The sequence below is a fragment of the Notothenia coriiceps genome, unplaced genomic scaffold (assembly GCF_000735185.1).
Source record: "Notothenia coriiceps isolate Sejong01 unplaced genomic scaffold, NC01 NC01_scaffold00006105, whole genome shotgun sequence".
Lineage (NCBI taxonomy): Eukaryota > Metazoa > Chordata > Actinopteri > Perciformes > Nototheniidae > Notothenia > Notothenia coriiceps.
Genome location: NW_011338806.1, coordinates 168565 through 189057, shown reverse-complemented (window position 1 = coordinate 189057; position 20493 = coordinate 168565). Strand labels below are relative to the sequence as shown.

General features: G+C 39.8%; 1 protein-coding gene and 1 long non-coding RNA gene across 9 annotated transcripts in view; one reads left to right on the top strand and one right to left on the bottom strand.

Moving 5' to 3' along the window:
• The window catches only part of gramd1ba (GRAM domain containing 1Ba), a 31580-nt gene extending 22744 nt beyond the window's left edge, over positions 1–8836 (bottom strand). For 3 of the 8 annotated variants that reach the window (XM_010768907.1, XM_010768909.1, XM_010768908.1), the window contains exon 1: positions 1315–1637. In XM_010768907.1, the coding sequence (XP_010767209.1) occupies positions 1315–1530 (216 nt within the window). In that variant the 5' untranslated portion in view covers positions 1531–1637. Of the gene's footprint in view, positions 1–1314; positions 1638–5930; positions 5952–6728; positions 6750–8604 lie in introns of those variants that run through there. The other 5 variants (XM_010768914.1, XM_010768915.1, XM_010768912.1 and 2 more) reach the window with 4 other exon arrangements.
• Positions 8837–13269: 4433 nt separating this feature from the next.
• On the top strand, positions 13270–15401 carry LOC104943479 (uncharacterized). The gene is made up of 3 exons (XR_798112.1): positions 13270–13311; positions 13389–13438; positions 15290–15401. It is a non-coding gene; the product is annotated as an uncharacterized lncRNA (long non-coding RNA).
• Positions 15402–20493: the final 5092 nt, after the last annotated feature.

The following is a 20493-nucleotide window of genomic DNA, read 5'->3' as shown; positions in this document are numbered from 1 at the left end:
AAAAGAGGACTTTGGACCACTGTGCAACTGTCCAGTGCTTCTTTTCCTTAGCCCAAGTCAGACGCCTCTTCCGTTGTCTTGAGTTCAGAAGTGGCTTGACCATGGGAATACGGCTATTGTAGCCCATTTCCCGGACACGTCTGTGAACAGTGACTTTTGATACCTGGACTCCAGCTTCAGTCCACTGTCTTTGAAGCTCCCCCAAATTCTGGAAGCGACTCTTCTTCACAATGCTGTTAAGGCTGCGGTCATCTCTCTTGGTTGTGCAGCGTTTCCTGCCACATTTCCCCCTTCCAACAGACTTTTTGTGGATGTGCTTTGAAACTGCACTCTGTGAACAGCTTGCTCTTTGAGAAATTTCTTTTTGTGTCTTACCCTCCTGATGGAGGGTGTCAATGACGGTCCTCTGGACAGCAGTCAGATCAGCAGTCTTTACTGAACTAAGCTGAGTGTTTTTCAAGGCTCAGGAAACCCTTGCAGGTGTTTCGAGTTAATTAGACGATTCAAGTGATTCGTTGAACACCCTACTAGTATACTTTTTCATGATATTCTAATATTTAGAGATAGGATATTTGAGTTTTCTTAAGCTGTATGCCATAATCAGCAATATTAAAATAATAAAAGGCTTGCAATATTTCAGTTGATTTGTAATGAATCCAGAATGTATGACATTTTTGTTTTTTTAATTGCATTACAGAAAATAAAGAACTTTATCACAATATTCTAATTTTCTGAGACAGTCCTGTACATATCATATACTCCTACAGTGCAAAAAATGGGACTAATGGCACTCGTGGCAATTTTCTAGTAAACAAATGTTGAATGGATTGCCATTTACACTCATGGTCCCCAGATGATGTATCCTGCTGGACTTTTCGATCTTGCATCAATAACTTATGGTCTTTGAGGACTGTTGTGATTGCCAGTTTGACCTAATCACACTGTGGATTGATATACTCAAAAAGGACTTCAATAGACTGGTCTTTCCTGAGATAAAATCTGCAATTCATCAACAAGTCTGATCAAAGCAAAGCATGAACCTGCTGCTTCTGACAGTAAAACTGCACCTATCAGTCAGGAGAGGACCAGAGGCACCTAGGCCGAGAGCAAGAGCTGAATTCTAAACATTTGCATACCATGAGACTCATTACTTGTTCGGATTTCAAACTGCCAGAAGTTGAGGTACTGTAACTTTTGGTCAAATTTGACACAGTATTTAAAAACTACGCCACAGATTTTCAACACATTCACTTTTTACAAATGACATATTTTTCACCAGCCCTTCTAATTTTTGGTTGTGATCCAATGACTTACAGCAGGGACCCGCTCTGAGGCCCAGTCCCACTGCTGCCACTGGGCCGGCCCCCCCGCCTCACACTCTGAGTCTCTGTCCCAGTCTGAGTCCAGGGCTGATACACTCTGAGTCTGCACTGGAGTCATCGTCCTTCTTTTTATTCTCCTTTTGTCTTGTCTCGAGTTACTGTCCTTTTGGCAACTTGTTTTATCTGTGTCTGCTTTCCTTTCCTTCATATTGTTCTGTTTACAGATATCAAAAGCAGTGGATCGAGTCCATACACACACACACACACACACACACACACACACACACACACACACACACACACACACACACACACACACACACACACACACACACACACACACACACACACACACACACACACACACACACACACACACACACACACACACACACACACACCGGTCACACACTCCGGTCACACGCTCATGTTCTGCCTGCAGCAGCAACAGCTTGAGAGTTTAACTGTTGCAACAATGTATTATTGATTTCAGGATGGAAAGCAAAATGACGACCCCCTTCTTATATTATCCTTTTTTAATGTGCATTCTTCATGTTGCACAAACCCAACATATGTTCTCAGGAAGAGGCTCCTGTATCCAAAAGGAAGAAGTAGACTTTGTAAAAGATGATGAAGTATTATGAAGTCAATTAATTCCAAAACCATTGATGGTCGTCTCAGAATAAGGCAGGAGGTTCTTTGTCCATGATGTTCTGCTGGATCTCACACATTGTAGATCATTATCATCAGATCACTCCAAGGAACAGCCTGGCTGCAGGAGGAACTCTTCTGTCTGTGCAGAAAGTTCTCTTCTTCACGTTAGTCCATCCGCACCATAACTCCACACACACTTCTGATGTCCAACTTAAAAACAATTTATAGAAAAAAGAAGAGGTACGACCGGAGCAACATGTGGATACATAATCCTGAGATTCCTCGTCAGACTGAGCTGTGTGACAGCGCTGAGGGTTTGGAAACAGGAGGAGCCAGAGTGAGTGTGTTATTGGTCTAAGAAGTGAAAGAAGAGAAAGAGGGCAGGGGGGGGGAGGTCCTACAAGGGTCTGGGTTTACTCAAGGTCATCTGGAGAGTGTGTGTGTGCGTGTGCTTATGAGTATTTGTTTACCATTGCCCAGTCGCTGCATGGTTCTACTTTAGATGTTAAGTTTCACTACTCTCCTGTTTATTCTTTTTTTTTCTCTAAATACTCCTTTGGCCTGTCAGTATAAAGCAGACTGTGTCCCACGACAACCACAACAACAGGAAGTGTAGGAATCAATGCACTTCCTCCGTGTGTGTGTGTGTGTGGTCTAGCATTACTATACTTGTGGGGACCTAAGTCTGTTTACACATTCACGTGTGGGGACTCACCTCCCCTATGGGGACAAAATGGAGGTCCCCATGAGGGGAATCATTAATTTTAGGGTGAAGACTTGGTTAGGGTTAGGGTTAGATTGTGGAAGAGTGTAGAGCTCCGGAGGAGCCCTGCGTGGTGCACTGGCTCTCGGTCAATAGGCGTTTAAAAAAACATTAAAAATCTCCATAAACATAGCCCTATTAAGAAAGTGCGGGACGGGGCTGGACCACGGAACGGCGGCAGAGTATGTTAAAAAGCAGATCTCCCCAACCCAGGATCTCTGGAGGGGGGCGGGGCGCGTGCGCACGCGTGTGTGTGTGTGTGTGCGTGTGCGTGTGAATGTGTGCAGGTGTGCGTGCATGTGTGTGCAGGTGTTGTGTGCGTGTATGGAGCTCGTCCCAATGGAATCAGTAAAATAACTTAAATGAGAAGGGGATCTAAAATGGTAAATTTAAGAGTGATTCCAGTTATGTTAGTTAAAACCATGCATTAAATACATTTAATCTCCCCAATAATCAAACTTAAGTAACTATAAATACATTTAAAAGTAAAAGGAGTGTTAAAATTAAACTAACAATAATAAAAAGAGGGAAGGGGGGCACACCGGGTTAGTAAAATCGTATAAAATGAACTAGATGTCACTGGAAAATAAAAACCACTAAGATCAAGGTCAGGTAAGTTTAAAAGATTCCAAAGGACAGGTGTTTAGTTTGCTCTGTTTATTTTAATAAAAAGGTGGCAGGTCATTGAAGAGTTTCTCTGCGGGTGGTTTTCTGGCCTCCAGGTAATGGTTAGGGTTAGGCATGTGTTGGTTATGGTTAAGGTTAAGATAAGTTTCCAGGAAATGCATGTAAGTCAATGTAATGTCCCCTGAAGTGATGTATACATGGTATGTGTGTGTATGTGTGTTTGTGTGTGTGTGTGTGTATGTGTGTGTGTGTGTGTGTGTGTGTGGCCTAGCATTACTATACTTGTGGGGACCTAAATCTGTTTACACAGTCACGTGTGGGGACTCGCTTCCCTTATGGGGACAAGTTGTAGGTCCCCTTGAGGGGAATCATTAATTTTAGGGTGAAGACTTGGTTAGGTTTAGGATTAGGGTTAGGGTAAGGGTAAGGGTAAGGGTAAGGGTAAGGGTTAGGGTTAGGCATGTGTTGGTTATGGTTAAGGTTAGGATAAGTCTCCAGGAAATGCATGTAATGTCCCCTGAAGTGATGTATACATGGTATGTGTGTGTGTGTGTGTGTGTGTGTGTGTGTGTGTGTGTGTGTGTGTGTGTGTGTGTGTGTGTGTGTGTGTGTGTGTGTGTGTGTGTGTGTGTGTGTGTGGTTGTAGGGAATTCTGATATTGTGGGAAAACGTACAATGTTGTGTTAAATGTTAGGTTGAAAAAATGATGAAACTCCACATTATTTTGATAAAAATACGTCATGACTGGTGGCTTTATGTTGTTGCTAAATCATATTTTAAGTAAATAATAAAGGTAATGTCATGGAGAACGTAAAGGGAAACATTTGACACAAGTGACGTTCAAAGCTTGTATACAATAGAATTATAATTGCTTCCTGTAATCCCCCATTGATTAGGGTGACTCATATCAATGTATCATTAAGCACATTGAGGCTGCCACTGTCTGTTCCTCCTTGGAGATGTTGCTGTAACAGTGTATTCATAATTTTTCCTGCGGTTAAACTGGAGAAAGCTGACAACTTTTCACCATTGCAGTATAGAAATATTTTTCTGCTATGTTTTGGTCGTAAACAAAGTACTGTATAGCCTGGGCCTCAGTGAACTGGACATTTATACATCTTGTCCAGTAGCAGCAGATATATGGATTGTGGTTCTTTCTATTCTTACAAAAGCAAACACTCTTAAAGAGGCCCTATTGTGCTTTTTGTAATTGTCCCTTTCCTGTAGTCTGTTATATACAGTAGGTTTATGTGCATTTAGGTCTACAAATAAAAAAATCCCTCCAGAGGGAGTTTCCTATTTTGTACCTCTTCCCATGAAATGATTGTCACAACGTGATTTATTCAATCTTGACACGTTATTAATCAACCTCTTCCAAACATACCACAGTGAAAATTAAATGGGAATTAAAGAGAGGAATTTGTCTGAAAACTAAATTATTCCAACGTTATGGGCAACCGTGTCTTTGAATAAAGGACTGCATTATCAACAGCAATTAGCCTGAAGACTTTGAGCCCATACCCCATTCAACTGGTAACAAGGGAAAGGGCAACTAAGGGTAACAGTAATAAAAAAGTGAAAACATGTCCCACATGCTGCAGAGAGAGACACACTGTGAGACACAGGCCGTTCTGCCTCAGTCAGCTGCAGTTTGACACTGGTCAGCTGTACAATGTCGCTTTTTGTCAGTTTTGTGTGGATTTTCTGCTGAGGCCGAACACAGGCTGGGTGAACTATGACCCAGGCATAGAATGGAAGCTTGAGAAAATCTCTCCCACACGCAAATACAGTGTGGCCAGCAAAAGACACACACAGAAGTATGCACTAATTATGAAGAAAGATTCACACACTAGGGGAAAAACATCACAAGCAAACGTCTTTTTACTGGGAATTAAAGCAAAGCAACCTATTATCTGGATGAAATCCTGCTACAACTTTGTGTGATAAATGTAAAAAACTAAATAAACAACCAAAATATAACAGGTTGTCTCTGTTTCGAAATGCTGACTCTATTATTCTCTGTATCTATTATTCTCTGTATCTTATCATTAATTTCCACCCTACTTTGGCCTTCTCTGAAAGGGGAAATGCACAACTCATCATGCTAACAGCCAGTTGGGCGTTTCTCTGTCCTATAGTGTGTCATATAGGTTTTTGTGCATGTGAATGGTCTGCAAAGGCTAGAAGTGTTTCTCCCACCCCCTGAAACACCTCCATTACACTCCTTTGTTATAACATAGTGACATGACTATGTAACAATTGCGCTTCTATTGGGTAGCGCAACATATTGTACGTGATCGGCTAAGGTGCGTGACATCTCTAAGAGGTGGACCAATCACAACAGAGCCGGCCAGCTAACCAATCAGAGCAGACTGGGCTCTGGTTTCAGACAGAGGGTGAAAAGAGGTGCTGCAGCACAGGCAGTATGAGAACAATAAAGAGCTTTTGAACATTAAAGCATGGAGACGTGCTCTAAACGCATGTATCTCTAATACCATATCATATCATAATAAAAAACATCACATAAGAAAAAGGTTGACAGTAGAAGAAACAAAGGAACTTACATTGTACCAGCTCGGACTTTTCTGTTGTCACAGGGAAGCATGGTGGAGGTGTTGGGGAAGGGAGAAGAGAAAAAGAGAAAGAGGAAGAACTTCATTAATACAATCATTCATAGTAATACATTCTCAACAGTGTCATTAATGCAAAGTACTTTAGAGATCAATAATATGTCTCAAAATAACATTTCTAACGTCTACCTGAGCTTCCTTAAAGCAGATAATAGAGTTGGACTTACAGAGTTTAAAGCTTGACTAATACATCCAGTTGTTTGCAGTGAGATTGGGTCTTTATAATATCCTAACCAATTACACATGTGCCACAATGAGACAATGTTACCTTGCAGAAATAAACGCAAACATGTGCATTTCTTCCAGTTATTACATTCGGTGACAAAGAGAAAATGTAAACATGCATCATTATCCCAAAACAGGACTCACATACACCGACCCGAAAGACCTTTTCATTTGTAGGAATCATCAAAAATAACAAAACAACAGTATCAAAATGTACAAAACACACTGTGTGTATCTCACACTTACATAATACTTGTATAAGTTGCTTAAAACAGTGACAGCCTTAGCAGGAAACTAAGTAGACTTTTACTGGGGACTGATGCTTATTCAAAGATTGGCGGACACATTTCAGCTCTGTTACAGACTCTGTCAAATAAGCAGAAGAAATCAAACAATATTCAGACATGTTTAGGCAACTCGAGTTGCAGGATAGATAGCTCAGCTGGTGTGTCCCAGACATAATGAGTTCCAGGAGAAATAAAAGATCCAGAAAAGAATCGTGCTTACTTTAGTATGCCGCTGGTGAGACTATTGCATGCATGAGAAGGAAAGAAAGAAGTCGATTCAAAAACATAAAAGAGACATGGCAAAAGGATGAATTAAAAGAGTCCATGACTTTATGTGGTAATCAAAATAACTAATACATTCAAAGTCAGTGCAAGATTTGAAGAAAACAAAACAAGACAGAAGAAATGGGCAGAGAACTAAAGGTGATGTCCTTGGATAGGAAATCTAAATTGAAAATGACAGTTGCGTATAGATATGAGTTATGAAGTCATGATCAATAATGTTAATCTGGGTTTATGTGGGTGTGTTCTGTTCTTTAAAAAGACAACAATCAGCTTTAAGTTGATAGTTGTTTTACATTACTCACAGAAGAAGCATTACATGACAGCAATTTTGGTTTTCAAGGTGTTAGTCTGATACTTCACCTCAGCTAATATTTGATAAGAGAGGAAGCTCATTAAAGTTCTGTATGCGGTACAATACAATATTTCAAATAATAGTAAAACCTAGTATCCCAATGTGCTATTCAGAATATAAAACAGATTATGTTTGGACCACAAGAGGGCCATGATGCTGTGTTCTATAATATCTGAGGACCTTTCCAAGATAAGCAATGATTTCTAGATAATGATATGAACAATTGTTGAAAATCCTTATTGTGATTTGGTGATTTGATGATTTAGATCATAGATAGATCATAGACCTTTGTATCATGACTATCTGCATGAATCCAGCAGTGTGTTTACTGCTGCAGTGAGCTAAGTCCTAAAGGACACACTACAAGTGGAACTTACAGAAAGATGACATGTGATAATTGATGGTTCAAATACTCAGAGTCACATAGGATAACAGGCTGTATACATCCTGATTATAACCATATTATTGGCGGATTCTACAGCTCAACAGTATTCGGTCTCTGATGTTGTTGTACATGTAGTGTAGTGTAATGTAGTGAAGTACTTTAACTGAAGTACGATTCTGAGGTATTTATAGTAATACTTTAGCTGAGTATTTTCGATTTATGACACTTTATACTTCTACTCCACTACATTTTGAATGCAAATGCATAACATTGATCTGACATTCCACACCACCGCAGTCCGACCCCTGAACAACAGCTCAATAACAGTCCAGAACAGCACATCACAAAGAAAAACGGCAGAATCTACTACTTGTGTCCTTCCTCCTATTACATGCTGTGTAAGGTGACCAAAGTCCCTGTTTATCATCCACATTGTGAACAGTTCAGAATACTAAGTGTGTCTGAGTGAAGCTCATATAGAGAAGTAAGGCTATCCAGCTTTGCCAGTTCATACCAACAAACACAACACGTTCTTATTCAACCAACAAGCAAATCAACCAGCACCAGCCAATTCAGATTATGATTTTACTAATTTTTGTGTTTTGGATACAACATTTTACTATAGATATTGTTTCCATGTTTAACTGGTAGTGCCAAAATATATTATTTCTTATAGATTTTACAAGGGCAAATTTTCTTTATGCCCATCTTGCCCATCTGTATGTGTTAACATTGTGGACCCTGGTTCACTTAAACAAGTGGTATACCTTTGACATCAACAGGAACACATGCAGTAATTAAACCCCCCATGTCAACCCTTGGTAGATAATCTGCATGTAAGATCATTATGAGTTTCATTTTGTACCATCAATCTACACCTAAATCACCATAATCACTGCACTGTAGCAATGACCTATTTACTTTGTTACTTTAAGTGAATACTTCTAGTATTAGCTAAAAGGTAATGACAATATCGTTGCAGTAATGCCAACCTCTCTTGACTTGGAGTAATGCTTTGTGTCAGAAAATTAAAGCACATTTTTGTTAAGCCAATGTCCGCCTCTGTCTGCTCACCTTGGAGTTCTTGCCCCCGCTGCGGCTGCTGCTGTTGGTGGGGTGGAGGGCCTGGGAGGTGGAGCGTTGGTGCTGGATGGTCTGCTCAGTGGTGGGGGAGCGGTCCGAGGCCTGGTCTGAGGAGCCCTTCTCCACCATGCTGCTGTCAGCATCAGGGCTCAGCTGGGGCGTGGAGGCGCGGGAACGCTTTCGCAGCACAGGAGAGCAGGCTGGGGTGCTCCGGTCCGAGGTGGCAGTGGTAGTACTGAAAAAGAGAGAGACACTTTGATGCTTGGATTTTGGAATGACTATGGGACATCCGCAAGGGTCACCACTAGTGAAATGAATTAGTTAACTGAGGTTTGGGAGCAGATCCATGCCTAAATCACACCTCTAAACATGCTGAGCTACCAGGTCAACACTTCTGGCGTTGTTTGTCTCCTATATCACGACCCAACTTCTTTTTCCCTTCAATTCATCCATTATTTTTCCTATTTCATTATTACCCACATCCCTACATCCTTTCATTCCTCGCTCCGTTCATTCATTCATCCACAGAAAAAACTGAAACATTGACTTTAATTAACTGTATTAAGTCAACAGATTTCACATAACTACATTAGGTTAGTTGAAAGCAATACTATTAAGTTTGTATAACATATATTAGGTTCAACTTAATAGTATTGCTTTCATCTAACTTCATACAGTTATGCTAAATCTGTTGAAATAATTAATTTAATTAAAGCTAACGTTTCAGTTTTGCCAGTGTCCCTTCATTCCTCCCTCCAAATATTCCCCTATCCCTTCCTCCATACAGCCCTAACTACTTCCCTTTGATCATTCCTCCCTTCATCCCTCCCTCCCTATATCAATTTGTTCCCTTCATTCCTCCATCATCTGAACATGCCTTCACCGCTTCTTCCTTTCTGCCCTTTTGTCTCTGCCTGGACTTCAGTCCGTCCTGCAGACCAGCCAACAGACCACATCCCTGATTCTTCTTCACCGCTTCCCCTTCCATCAGTGCTTAACATTCAATACCTTCTGTAGTTAAATCTTTAACCCACATATCGTTGTGACCTGGTCCTTATAGGGTTTGTATCTACCAACTGATATTCAGTATTGATGCCAATACTGAATGAAAGAGCTCTCAGCTGTATTAATCTTTGGCCTCTTTGTGGCAGTGGAACAAACTGAGGACATACTATCTGAATCAGTCACATCATTAAGTCTTAAGCAGACAGTTGCTAATTTACACACCCAGCAGGAACAAAGCAGCATTAGTTTTTTTGTTTGTGGTGCATGATGTTAGTGTCCACCTGTAAGGGCCCAATTCAATATACTTTAAGCTCTGTTATGGGGTTAAGTTTTTTTTCTTAAAAAAAAAATCCGTCTTTTAAGCTAATTTTCCATTATGCTGATACAAAAAAGCTAAATATTGTATCTTCCAAAAAACTGATTAAACACCCGCAATAGGAATAAAATGCTTCAAAAATTCAGAACACTTTAGTTTAAGGACAATTCAAATGTGCAATTTTGTTATGTATTAGTAAAATTGTATCCTCCAACAATTACAACATATGAAATTCTGACACATCAAGAACTAACACCTGCAGCTATACAGACAAGCTGCCTCTACTACAGCAACAGCATGAGGAATCTTTACACCATTATCCCAGTAAACTCTCCTACTTCTGACACAAATAACTAGGTGACCACATAAACAAGACATTATCACAGTACTGCTTAACTAGTAATTATAGGCAACCATAGAGGTACAGTACTATACTGTTACTGTAGTGCAGGTCTAAACAGCTACGCTAATACAAATACACAAACGGATGAATGGCTTTTATGGCAGTAATAAACTGTACGCATTGGCAAATGTTGGTATGCACCCCTAACTGCGCTGCCAAGTAAATAACATGTCTGTGCTCCTGTGATATTCGTACATATTCAGATTGGCATTTGGCAGAAATTGGCAAATAAGCGTCACTGCAAAACTCCATTTCCCAAAGATCAGTGCTAATAGCATGTGAGGTTACAGTGCAATGATTAGTGTGTTCATAGAGTTTATGGTAACTGAAGCACACATTACACACTGGGATTTTCAATCCCAAATACAATTTCTTCCTGCTAAATATAAAATCCTTGCTGGCAGTTTGGAGGAATACCTCTTCACATTGGCAGACAGGACCTGTATCATGTATACATTTCACATGGAGAATTGTACCAAGTGCATACAATTGGAAAATTGTAATCAACTCTGGAATTGTATTCTGCTAAGTGTTTGCACTGCAATGTCATAAGTGCAATGTCTTTTGTGAATCGGACCTTGAGTTGGGGCAGATAGTGGTTTTCAATTATGCACAATTCATGGTGCTATCAGCGGAAGTAATCCATCCTTTGTGAATACACTCCTCAGTGTCTCACATTTCGACCCATATTAAAGACTAGAAATAGCTGAATCAGTTATAGTAATAATGAGATTCTCTTGGGGCTCATTCCAAGACCATTCCTAGAGCTTTTCATCTAACATCAGGAACATCATGGCTTCCCCATGTTTTCGCGGGAACTAACCAGGAGAACTGGGGCTGACCGATAAGCTCCTCCCCCTGCATTGCAGCCCCCAGTCAAAGGTCAAATGACAAACAGCACCGAGCTATAGAGGTCAATCTGGGCTTCCTGCAAACATTATGACATCAATAGTCATGTGTTAGCACATGCTGGGATGCCAGTATTGACGACTGTCAGTTTTTACTTCACAGTGAACGCTGACTGACTACGGTAAGCTCTACAGTTATGTAATCCTTCATTTACTCTATAGACTTGTAGATAACAGAAGCCTCCAATCAGACTCAATATTGCATCTTAGATCATCATGCTTTAACTGTGGGCAAGTTAGGAAATAACAGCCTATATATTTTTATAATTAATCTCATTTCATTTCACCCCGCTCGGTGCAGCTGTCAGACACCATGACAGAAACACATTACGATGATCATGCTGTGTGTGGGGTGTAAATCACTGGATGTGGGCTGGTGTTTCTAACCTAGCCTAACCATCGGATGTAAAATGGTGCAAGGTGACACACCCTCCCTCAGTATCACACGCACACACACACTCCTGTCAGCACAGAGCAACAGGGACACAGGGATGCGGGAAAAGGCATTATATGGAGAGACCAACCTGGCAGCCATGGAGGAGCTCAGCCCACAGCATCAGACTACCTGCTTCATTCATCCATTCATTCAGACAGCAGATGAGGAGGAGACAAGGAAGCAGAGAGAAGGAAGAGGAGGAGGAAGAGGAGGTGGAGAATGGGGCTGCCGCTGAGAATCCGTGCCAAAGCGCCCATGCAACGAGGGGTTGGTAGACAGACACGGCTCCTCCAAGAAATGCAGTTCAGAGGGATAAAGAGGCCAATTCTCTATGCTTCCTTTCTGTCTCCTTCCTTTTCCCCCCCTCTTTTACTCCCTGCAATGTGATTCAGAGGCTGCTGCTGCTGCCACTCTTTCACTAATCCCGCCCTCTCTGAGTCCCCCACTCCCCCCCCTTCCAACCCACTATGCAGTGATTGGATGCCAGAGCCCAGAGCTTGATACCTGCTCCTGTTGCCGCTCTGCACAGTGGGCTTCAGCATCTTATACACTCCCACTCCTCATTAATGCATGAGCTTCATGAATGAACGCTGATGACGAGGATTAACCCTCACTGTCACACCATTCTGCTGGCCCCTCCCCATTAAAACATGCACACATAAGCTCTGACATCCAATGAGAGGCACACACACTCTCATAATGTTCATCTGCTCCTTCTCTTTTACGGTGGCTGAGAGGTGCAATCGACAATTACAAAGTGTGAAACACTTTAACAAAGCTTGAGACAAATTTAAATGTTATAAAACAAATTTACATTTTATAAAACAAAATTACATTAGCAAAACACTTTTACCAAAGTAAAAACGATTTAACATTAACAAAAACAAATTAACAAGATGCGAAACACTTTAACATTTGCCGAAACACTTTAACATTTCCCGAAACACTTTAACAAACTAGAGAATCAAACCGGAAAGGGAATGCCCATCATACCAGAAGTGACGTGCAAGTGATTGACACAAACTTAAAGGTCCCATGTCATGGCCATTTCCACTGATCATAATTCCATTGTTGAGGTCTACTAGAATAGATTTATATTGTGCAATTTTCCAAACTCACATTGGTTTTTCATACAGCATCTCTGTAAACTACGTGTATTCACTGAATTTCACTCTCTGCCTTTAACGGCTCGTTGTAGCTCCAATAGCTCCAGCCCCCACCCTCCCTGTGAGCACAGTGTGCTCTGATTGGTCGGGACATTGTGAATCGCGCTAAGCTCCGTGGAGGTGTTGTTTNGAGATATTGTCACCCTACTTTGCATATATATTAAAAACAAAGCAAAAAAGTCAAGCACAAGCAAACTGTGCACATACACAACAATTATGCAACATATAGTTTGCATAGAAATATTCCTGCAAATACAGAAAAACTGCAATAATTAAGACGAACATAACAACTACAATAATAACCCCAGTAATTATACTACTTGNTTTTTATTAACAAAGCAATTATCATCATATTTTCCTATACATTGTACATCCAATCAAATCAACAGACAGTTTCTCTCCAATTCTTTTTTCTCAGACCGGGAGCCCCTGCGGTCAGATTCTCAGATTACGCTTTAAAAAAGGTAAACCTATTCAGACTTGTTTCAGCTTTGTATTGAATCAGAGATAAGATATTAACAACTGCTCTATCTTGTTTCAGAGGAGTTTACCATCTGAAGTTATCCACAGTATCGCACCAAGAACAAATAGGTAATTTCAGCAAAGACAACTTGAAATATTTTACCAAAACAATTTACAAATAAAGTAATTTAACAGACAAATATAGATAAGCACATGGAAACTTTGAATGTTGGCAATCACAGGTTGAAANATAAATATTTTCAGAAAAAGTAGGTAGTAAGTAGGAAAACTATGCACCTTCCGTAAAAATGAATGTTATTATTACTCTAGTGGGGGATCTGAAAACGATGAGGTTTTTCATCAGACTTTTCACTCCGACATACTGCTTTCATACTATAACTGATAGTTGTTGTATGTTTAAGTTGTTGATTAGATCCTGTCATAATTTCAAGTAGACCATATCCATATGTTTCATTTGTTTATTTGTCTATGGCTTTCTTTTTATTATTATTTATTTGTTCTTTTGTTTCCACTTGGATTATTATTATTAGAAGTAGTAGTAGTAGTAGTAGTAGTAGTATTAGTAGTAGTAGAGTAGTAGGAGTATTAGTAGTAGTAGTAGTAGGAGTAGTCGTAGTAGAAGTAGTAGTAGTAGTAGTAGTAGTAGTCATAGTCGTAGTAGTAGTAGTAGTAGTAGTAGTAATAGTAGTAGTAGTATTAGTAGTAGTAGTAGTAGTAGTAGTAGTAGAGTAGTAGGAGTATTAGTAGTAGTAGTAGTAGTAGTAGGAGTAGTAGTAGTAGAAGTAGTAGTAGTAGTAGTAGTCATAGTCATAGTCGTAGTCGTAGTAGTAGTAGTAGTAGTAGTAGTAATAGTAGTAGTAGTAGTAGTAGTTGTTGAAGTAGTAGAAATACTATATATATTCATATTTTATTATCAAGTAGTATAATTACTGGGGTTATTATTGTAGTTGTTGTTGAAGTAGTAGAAATACTATATATATTCATAACAACTACAATAATAACCCCAGTAATTATACTACTTGATAATAAAATATGAATATATATAGTATTTCTACTACTTCAACAACAACTATTACTACTACTACTACTACTACTACTACTACTACTACTAATAATAATAATAATAATAATAATAATAATAATCCAAGTGGAAACAATAGAACAAATAAATAATAATAAAAAGAAAGCCTTAGACAAATAAACAAATTAAACATACTTTTTAAAACCGAAATGTATTTAAAATAGATATGTTAAAACTCATAAAATTAATCAAAACCTGTTAACACTTACTTGTGAGAACTTGAGGATATGGTCTACTTGAAATTATGACAGGATCTAATCAACAACTTAAACATACAACAACTATCAGTTATAGTATGAAAGCAGTGTGTCGGAGTGAAAAGTCTGATGAAAACCTCATCTTTTCAGATCCTCACTAGAGTAATAATAACATTCATTTTTATGAAAGGTTCATAGTTTTCCTACTTACTACCTACTTTTTCTGAAAATATTTATTTACTTTGTTTACTTCACAATCTGTTTTTTGAATTGTAAAATGTTTGCACTTGATTATATTCATCTATTGTGAATATTTATTGTTTTGACAAAAATAATTAATGCACATCTCCGTTTGTCTCCATTCCCTCACCCGATAGCGGGGGAGAACATTGCCCTTTTACTAATGACTAGCTTGTTCATAGTTGTTGTCCCCCACACAGTTCTTTTGTTCCTCAGTTTTGCTTTGTTGCTTTATTGCTTCTGTATTTCTTCTGATTATGATGTATCTGGTTAAGCTATATTTCCTCACATTTGGATTTAGGCTAATGTAACAGATGTATTTACCAACAAAACTAATAATAGAATTATAGGACATTCATAAAGGTAGGTAATAAATTAGCATTGTAATGACTTCCTGTATGACCTGTACTGACATGCTATATGACATTTTCTCTTCCCCAGTGTTAGTGTCACACATGATGTGGTCTTGGCAATTCCAAACAACGCCAGTTCTGACATTATATATGAGGGAGATTTCAAAGCAGTTGAGGAGGCTGTTGGAGAGCTTTTTTGCTGCACTATGGACAGTAAGCAAGAGAACAGAACCTAATTCACTGAAATACAAGAGTTTTCTTAGCATTAAATTGAAGTATTTTTCTTATAAATGCATCAAAATAACACAAAAACCTTTTATGTAATAAGGTACAATATCATGTTTTGTCTTCTGTATTTTCAGACTGTCCTTACAACTTCACAACTAATCCTGAAGTTAATGAAACCGAAACAGATTTGGGAGGTCAGTATTACCGCACTTTGTACGCATTTTTCATTAAATTCATCAACGTCATCAGTGTGATCTGTTGATCTGTTTAAGTATCAAAACCAAAGTTGGGGTTGCCATTGGGCATGGCCGCCAGCCCGAAAGACATGCTAAACGAACTGGTCTCACTCTCCACAAAGACATTTATTGACTGCACCAACAGCATACCTGCTAACCCTACCGATTTGGGCGGTAGTCTACAGCTTTTGACGTGTTTCTACCGCCTACCGACTTAGCTGACTTTCCCTACCGATTTTCAATCTTCCCAAACTATAAAAAATAAAAAACACACTCCATAGACACTGGACTCGACTTTTGGCGGACACCGTTTGCAGCGTGTCTGTGATCGCATCATACAAACAGTCATCTGTGTTTCTGAAAGAGAAACAACGTGCACGGTGCAGACCGGGGGTAACGAGGAAAGGCAGCGTTACCCCCGGGGCTGATGGGTAATCACTCCCAGTTTAAGGGAACAGAGACGAGGCATTTGAGTCCTACAGGGTTTCCCCGTTAATATCGTGTCTCGTGTATCGTGTTGGCGACTGAAAGACATCCAGTGTTTGGTCTTTTCCTGAAGCATCCTACAGTGTCTCAACTGAAAGAGGACCACAAACACATCACAAATATAATACAATTTTGAGATTTGGGGATATTTATCTCCCATTCTTTCACTTTTTCAACACCAAACATGTCGTTAATATCTCTGTCTAGTGAGCTACAGCAATCTTTAAGCCTGTACATTATTTATATCACACTTTATCAGTAGAAAAATGCAGGAAATTACTTTTTTAATGCAGTATTTTCTGATTTATGGCGCAACACAAAGATATTCCGCTCTGTGCAAACCTTTGACTCTAATATGTCAACAACATGAAACAAGAATATGAACCTGGCTTCATCCAATGTTCACACAAGAGTTCTACATCCTGACACATCCTTCATCTACACTGTCTCAACTGAAAGAGGACCATAAACACATTAAAAATATAATAAAATGTGGAGACTTTGGGATATTTATCTCCCATTCTTTTACTTTTCGGGCATTTTACAGACCAGACATGTCGTTGATGTCACTGTTTACCAAACTACCACTTTTTCTGAAAAATGCATAAAATGATGCAATATATATTAAATACATGGTTTATACATGTAATTACTGGGGTTCCATTTCTTCTGATTACCTAATTTGGGTGCGCAAACCTACCTCTTTTGGATTTGGAAAGGTTGGCATGTATGCTTTCCTATCATCTAGAATTTGAACGGCACTTATCATGGCTGCTACTAAGGGACTTCCGGGTCATTTCACTCCGTTAGGAAGGTTCCTAAGCTAAATGGACTATTCGACTTCAGCCCAGTTCTTCAGTAGAAACTCAGTGCCGATTAAATATCTTGTTACACCTCTAGATGTCGCTGTTCTCCAAATAACACAAAGTGTGCACTCTTGTTTCTCAGCAACATCTGCAGTTGTTCAATAAGGTGCTCAATAAAGTGTAACTTCAGGTAACCCACCTCTCATCCTAAAGTCTACAATCTATCCTCTGAAACTGTTAATTTAGTCTTATATCACAGATCTTTCATGTGTTATTTTTCTTTAAGCAGCTTAACTTTCTCCTGCCTTCACTGTTCACTCTTCGCTTTCATCATTTGAGAGTTTTCGTCCCGCTGAGCTATCTATTGCTTTATTTCACATCATCTCTTCATTAAAACACCTCCCCTAGCTCCCTCTTACTGCATCCCTCTCCTCACCCCTTTCTCCCTCACTGTGCTATACTCCGTCTATCTGTATACTGAATCAGCATTTTAGAGCAGTATGCCGCAGGCCTGCAGAGAAGCAGACCATGGAGTTAATTATACTCCCTCAGATACTCAATCTCTCCTCCATCCCCTTCCTCTGTTTCTCTATCCCACCTCTCTTCCTCCCCCATCTCTCACTTGTTTTCTCTCTTTCAATGTACATGACTTAAGTCAGATAACTCTGCAGTTACAAGTCACATCAGAATGACTATCTGTTTTAGTTATTTCACTATATTCATCACAGGTATGATGCGTTTCAAGCAGAGTAAAGTCTAAGCAGAATAATAACTAAAAGATAAATGTGTTGCACCATTTTGACCACAAACATTTGTTGACCTCAAAACTAGACAACAAGAACGAAACAGACACAGAAAACTTTCCAGACTCCTTGGATGCCTCTTGAAAGGTGGAGGGATAATTGTCTTTGGGGAAATTGGTCAGAGTGATAAGCCGAGCCTCCAGGTCTCAGGGTTTCTAGGTCTCTGTTGTTGTGGGTGAGAAATCCGTTTTTCCTCTAATGTGAGTACAGCATGCCTCACCACCAGTAGTACCTGCAGTACAGTGATATCTGAGTGGAACAGTTAGGCTGTGAGTCAGAGAAACTCATAGAGAGAATCAGCTAAGGTGCAAATTAAGATGGATGCAGCTTCCTCTTTTCCCCTCAGTTTAGTTTCCTCATGGAGTTTGTTATACTTCCTCAGATATACTCAAACTCTCCTATTTCCTCTTCTCTGTTGCTCTTATGTCTTTTTTCCACCCCATCTCTTTCTCGTTTTCTTTGTGACTCCCTTCCAATGTACATGACTTATAGCCAGCTAACTCGACACATCCAAGTTTCAAGTCACATCCAAATGTACTGCCTCTGTTGTTGTGGGTGAGAAATCAGTTTTTCTCTAATGTGAGTACAGCATGCCTCACCAGTTGTACCTGCAGTACAGTGATATCTGGAAGTGGGATATTTAGAGAAAACAGCTCAAATGCGAATAACATGCACCGGAAGATCCAGCTTCCTCTTTTCCGTATTCTCAAATATCTCCCCAGTGCAACCCTTACCCTTGTTTGTGCTGTATTGCAGAGACAGTAATGCACTTTGACTGCGACACAGATGGCTACAGAGCGTTTGTGCTCGTAAAAAAGACAATCAGTTTAGACTCGGTCTGTTACAGGGACAACATTTCAAATCTACTGGGTGCTGCTCACTTAAATCCAGTAATGACATTTGTTGTGCACAGCAGGAATTAACTGCTGCTGAGATTTGAGAGTTTGGGGCAGAGATGAAAAGAAGAGAAAGAAATGAAAGAAAAAGAGCATGAGTGGTGTGTCATGAGTTGTGGATCAGTGAAGCAGTGTTATCCGCCCACAGACATCAGTTAACAAGAAGAGAGGGGAAAGGCCAGCAGCACACCAGCACAGAGGAGGAACCGAGTGCTGAGTGGGGGGGAGGAAAGTCCAGCATCCAGAGGATTCAGTCACATTTAGTACTCCACATTAGTGTTTGAAACTGATGGAAATAAGGATGCTGGAAACATTGAGTTCTTGAATATTATCCAGAGATAGAGATCTATGAGAAAAAAGCCAAGAGTTTAATTATAACTCGTTTCTCTTTCTCTCTATTTCCTGGATTTCCTCTCTCTGCTTACTCTGACAAAATTGCCTTATATTATCTCACTGCATTTCTCTAAAGCACACTGCCTCGGCGTGAGCGTGTTTCCAGAGGGTTTACATTTTTCAAACCGTCTCCTTATCAGTTTCGTGGATTAGCATAATTAACTAGTCCTCTGCCTCACAATTCCCCCCGCAGCCAATCGGTTGTTGGCGCTGGCTGCAGAGGCCAATGGGGAAGCCAATACACGGGAGTGTGAGTGGTCAGCCAAGGACAGATTATCTCATTATCTGACTCGAGCAGGCGTTAAATAAAAAAAAAACCTCTTTTCTACACTCACCTCTTATTAAGTTGTTAGAAAAAAACATCAAACGTATTAAATTAAAGTATAACAAAATCTGTTGAATCTCTTGCAAAACATTTTTCATCGTAATGCTTAATGTTCTCTAATCTCCCTCCTGCATCTTTCTTTCCCAGAGGCACAAACATGCATTAAACATGACAACATGCACAGCTCATTTAGTGTGACACGGCCGCTGAGTCCACATGCAACCACAAGACCCTCGTTCCCTCGATTAGCCAGCAAATAATGTGCAGCAGGCACTGACAGGGCATGTTGTTCATGTAGTGGAAAATGCTGCAAGCAGCCCTGCAGCTACAGGGATATCCACATACTTACTGGCATACTTAAAATATTTGCAATCGTATCTTCTTGTAGAGTAAAGATTGCTGGCCAAAGTTTGTCAATGTTGAGGGCGTATGAATAGAATTACTCCTGTTCTCTCAGGGGAACGACAACATAACAACATTTACCTGACTCCCCGTCGACTCCACTATACACCAACCATCAAAGAACAGTCAGACAGGAGGGAGGATTAGTCGAGCTAAGGTTCCTCTTACATAATCCACCATTCTGGATTATCTTAATTCCCCTGAGAAGGTGATACATTGAACCCTTTGAAAAAAAAAATGTGGAGACTCATCTCTACATTATAAATCTTCACCAGAGAGAGTCTTACTGCACCTCTCTGCAGTTAATTTCTAAGGTTTGAAGATGAGGCGCAGAGTTATCCTTTATGACATAACGTTTAGGGTTCACCTTGATTAATGCTGTAAGGAAATTGAGACTCAGTATCTTTGGTTGTGACAATGTTGTAGATTAACGTAGAGTTTATCAGGAGTACAATTGATTCAACAAACTGACTCTGTGACGTCTGTCGTACAGCAATCTGAAATGATCTGACGTCAGCTAACCCACCTTCAGCTGCATAATACCGCAAAACCCTTTTATTATTAATGTATAACCGGTAGAAGGAAAATGTGTTGTTAATTATTTACTTCAAGCCGAAAGTTTGGGCTGACAAACTCCAATTTATTCCCTTTACAAATCTTACAGGGTACATTTTCTATAACCTCTGCTCAAAGGAAACTGAATCGTTCAAATGAATT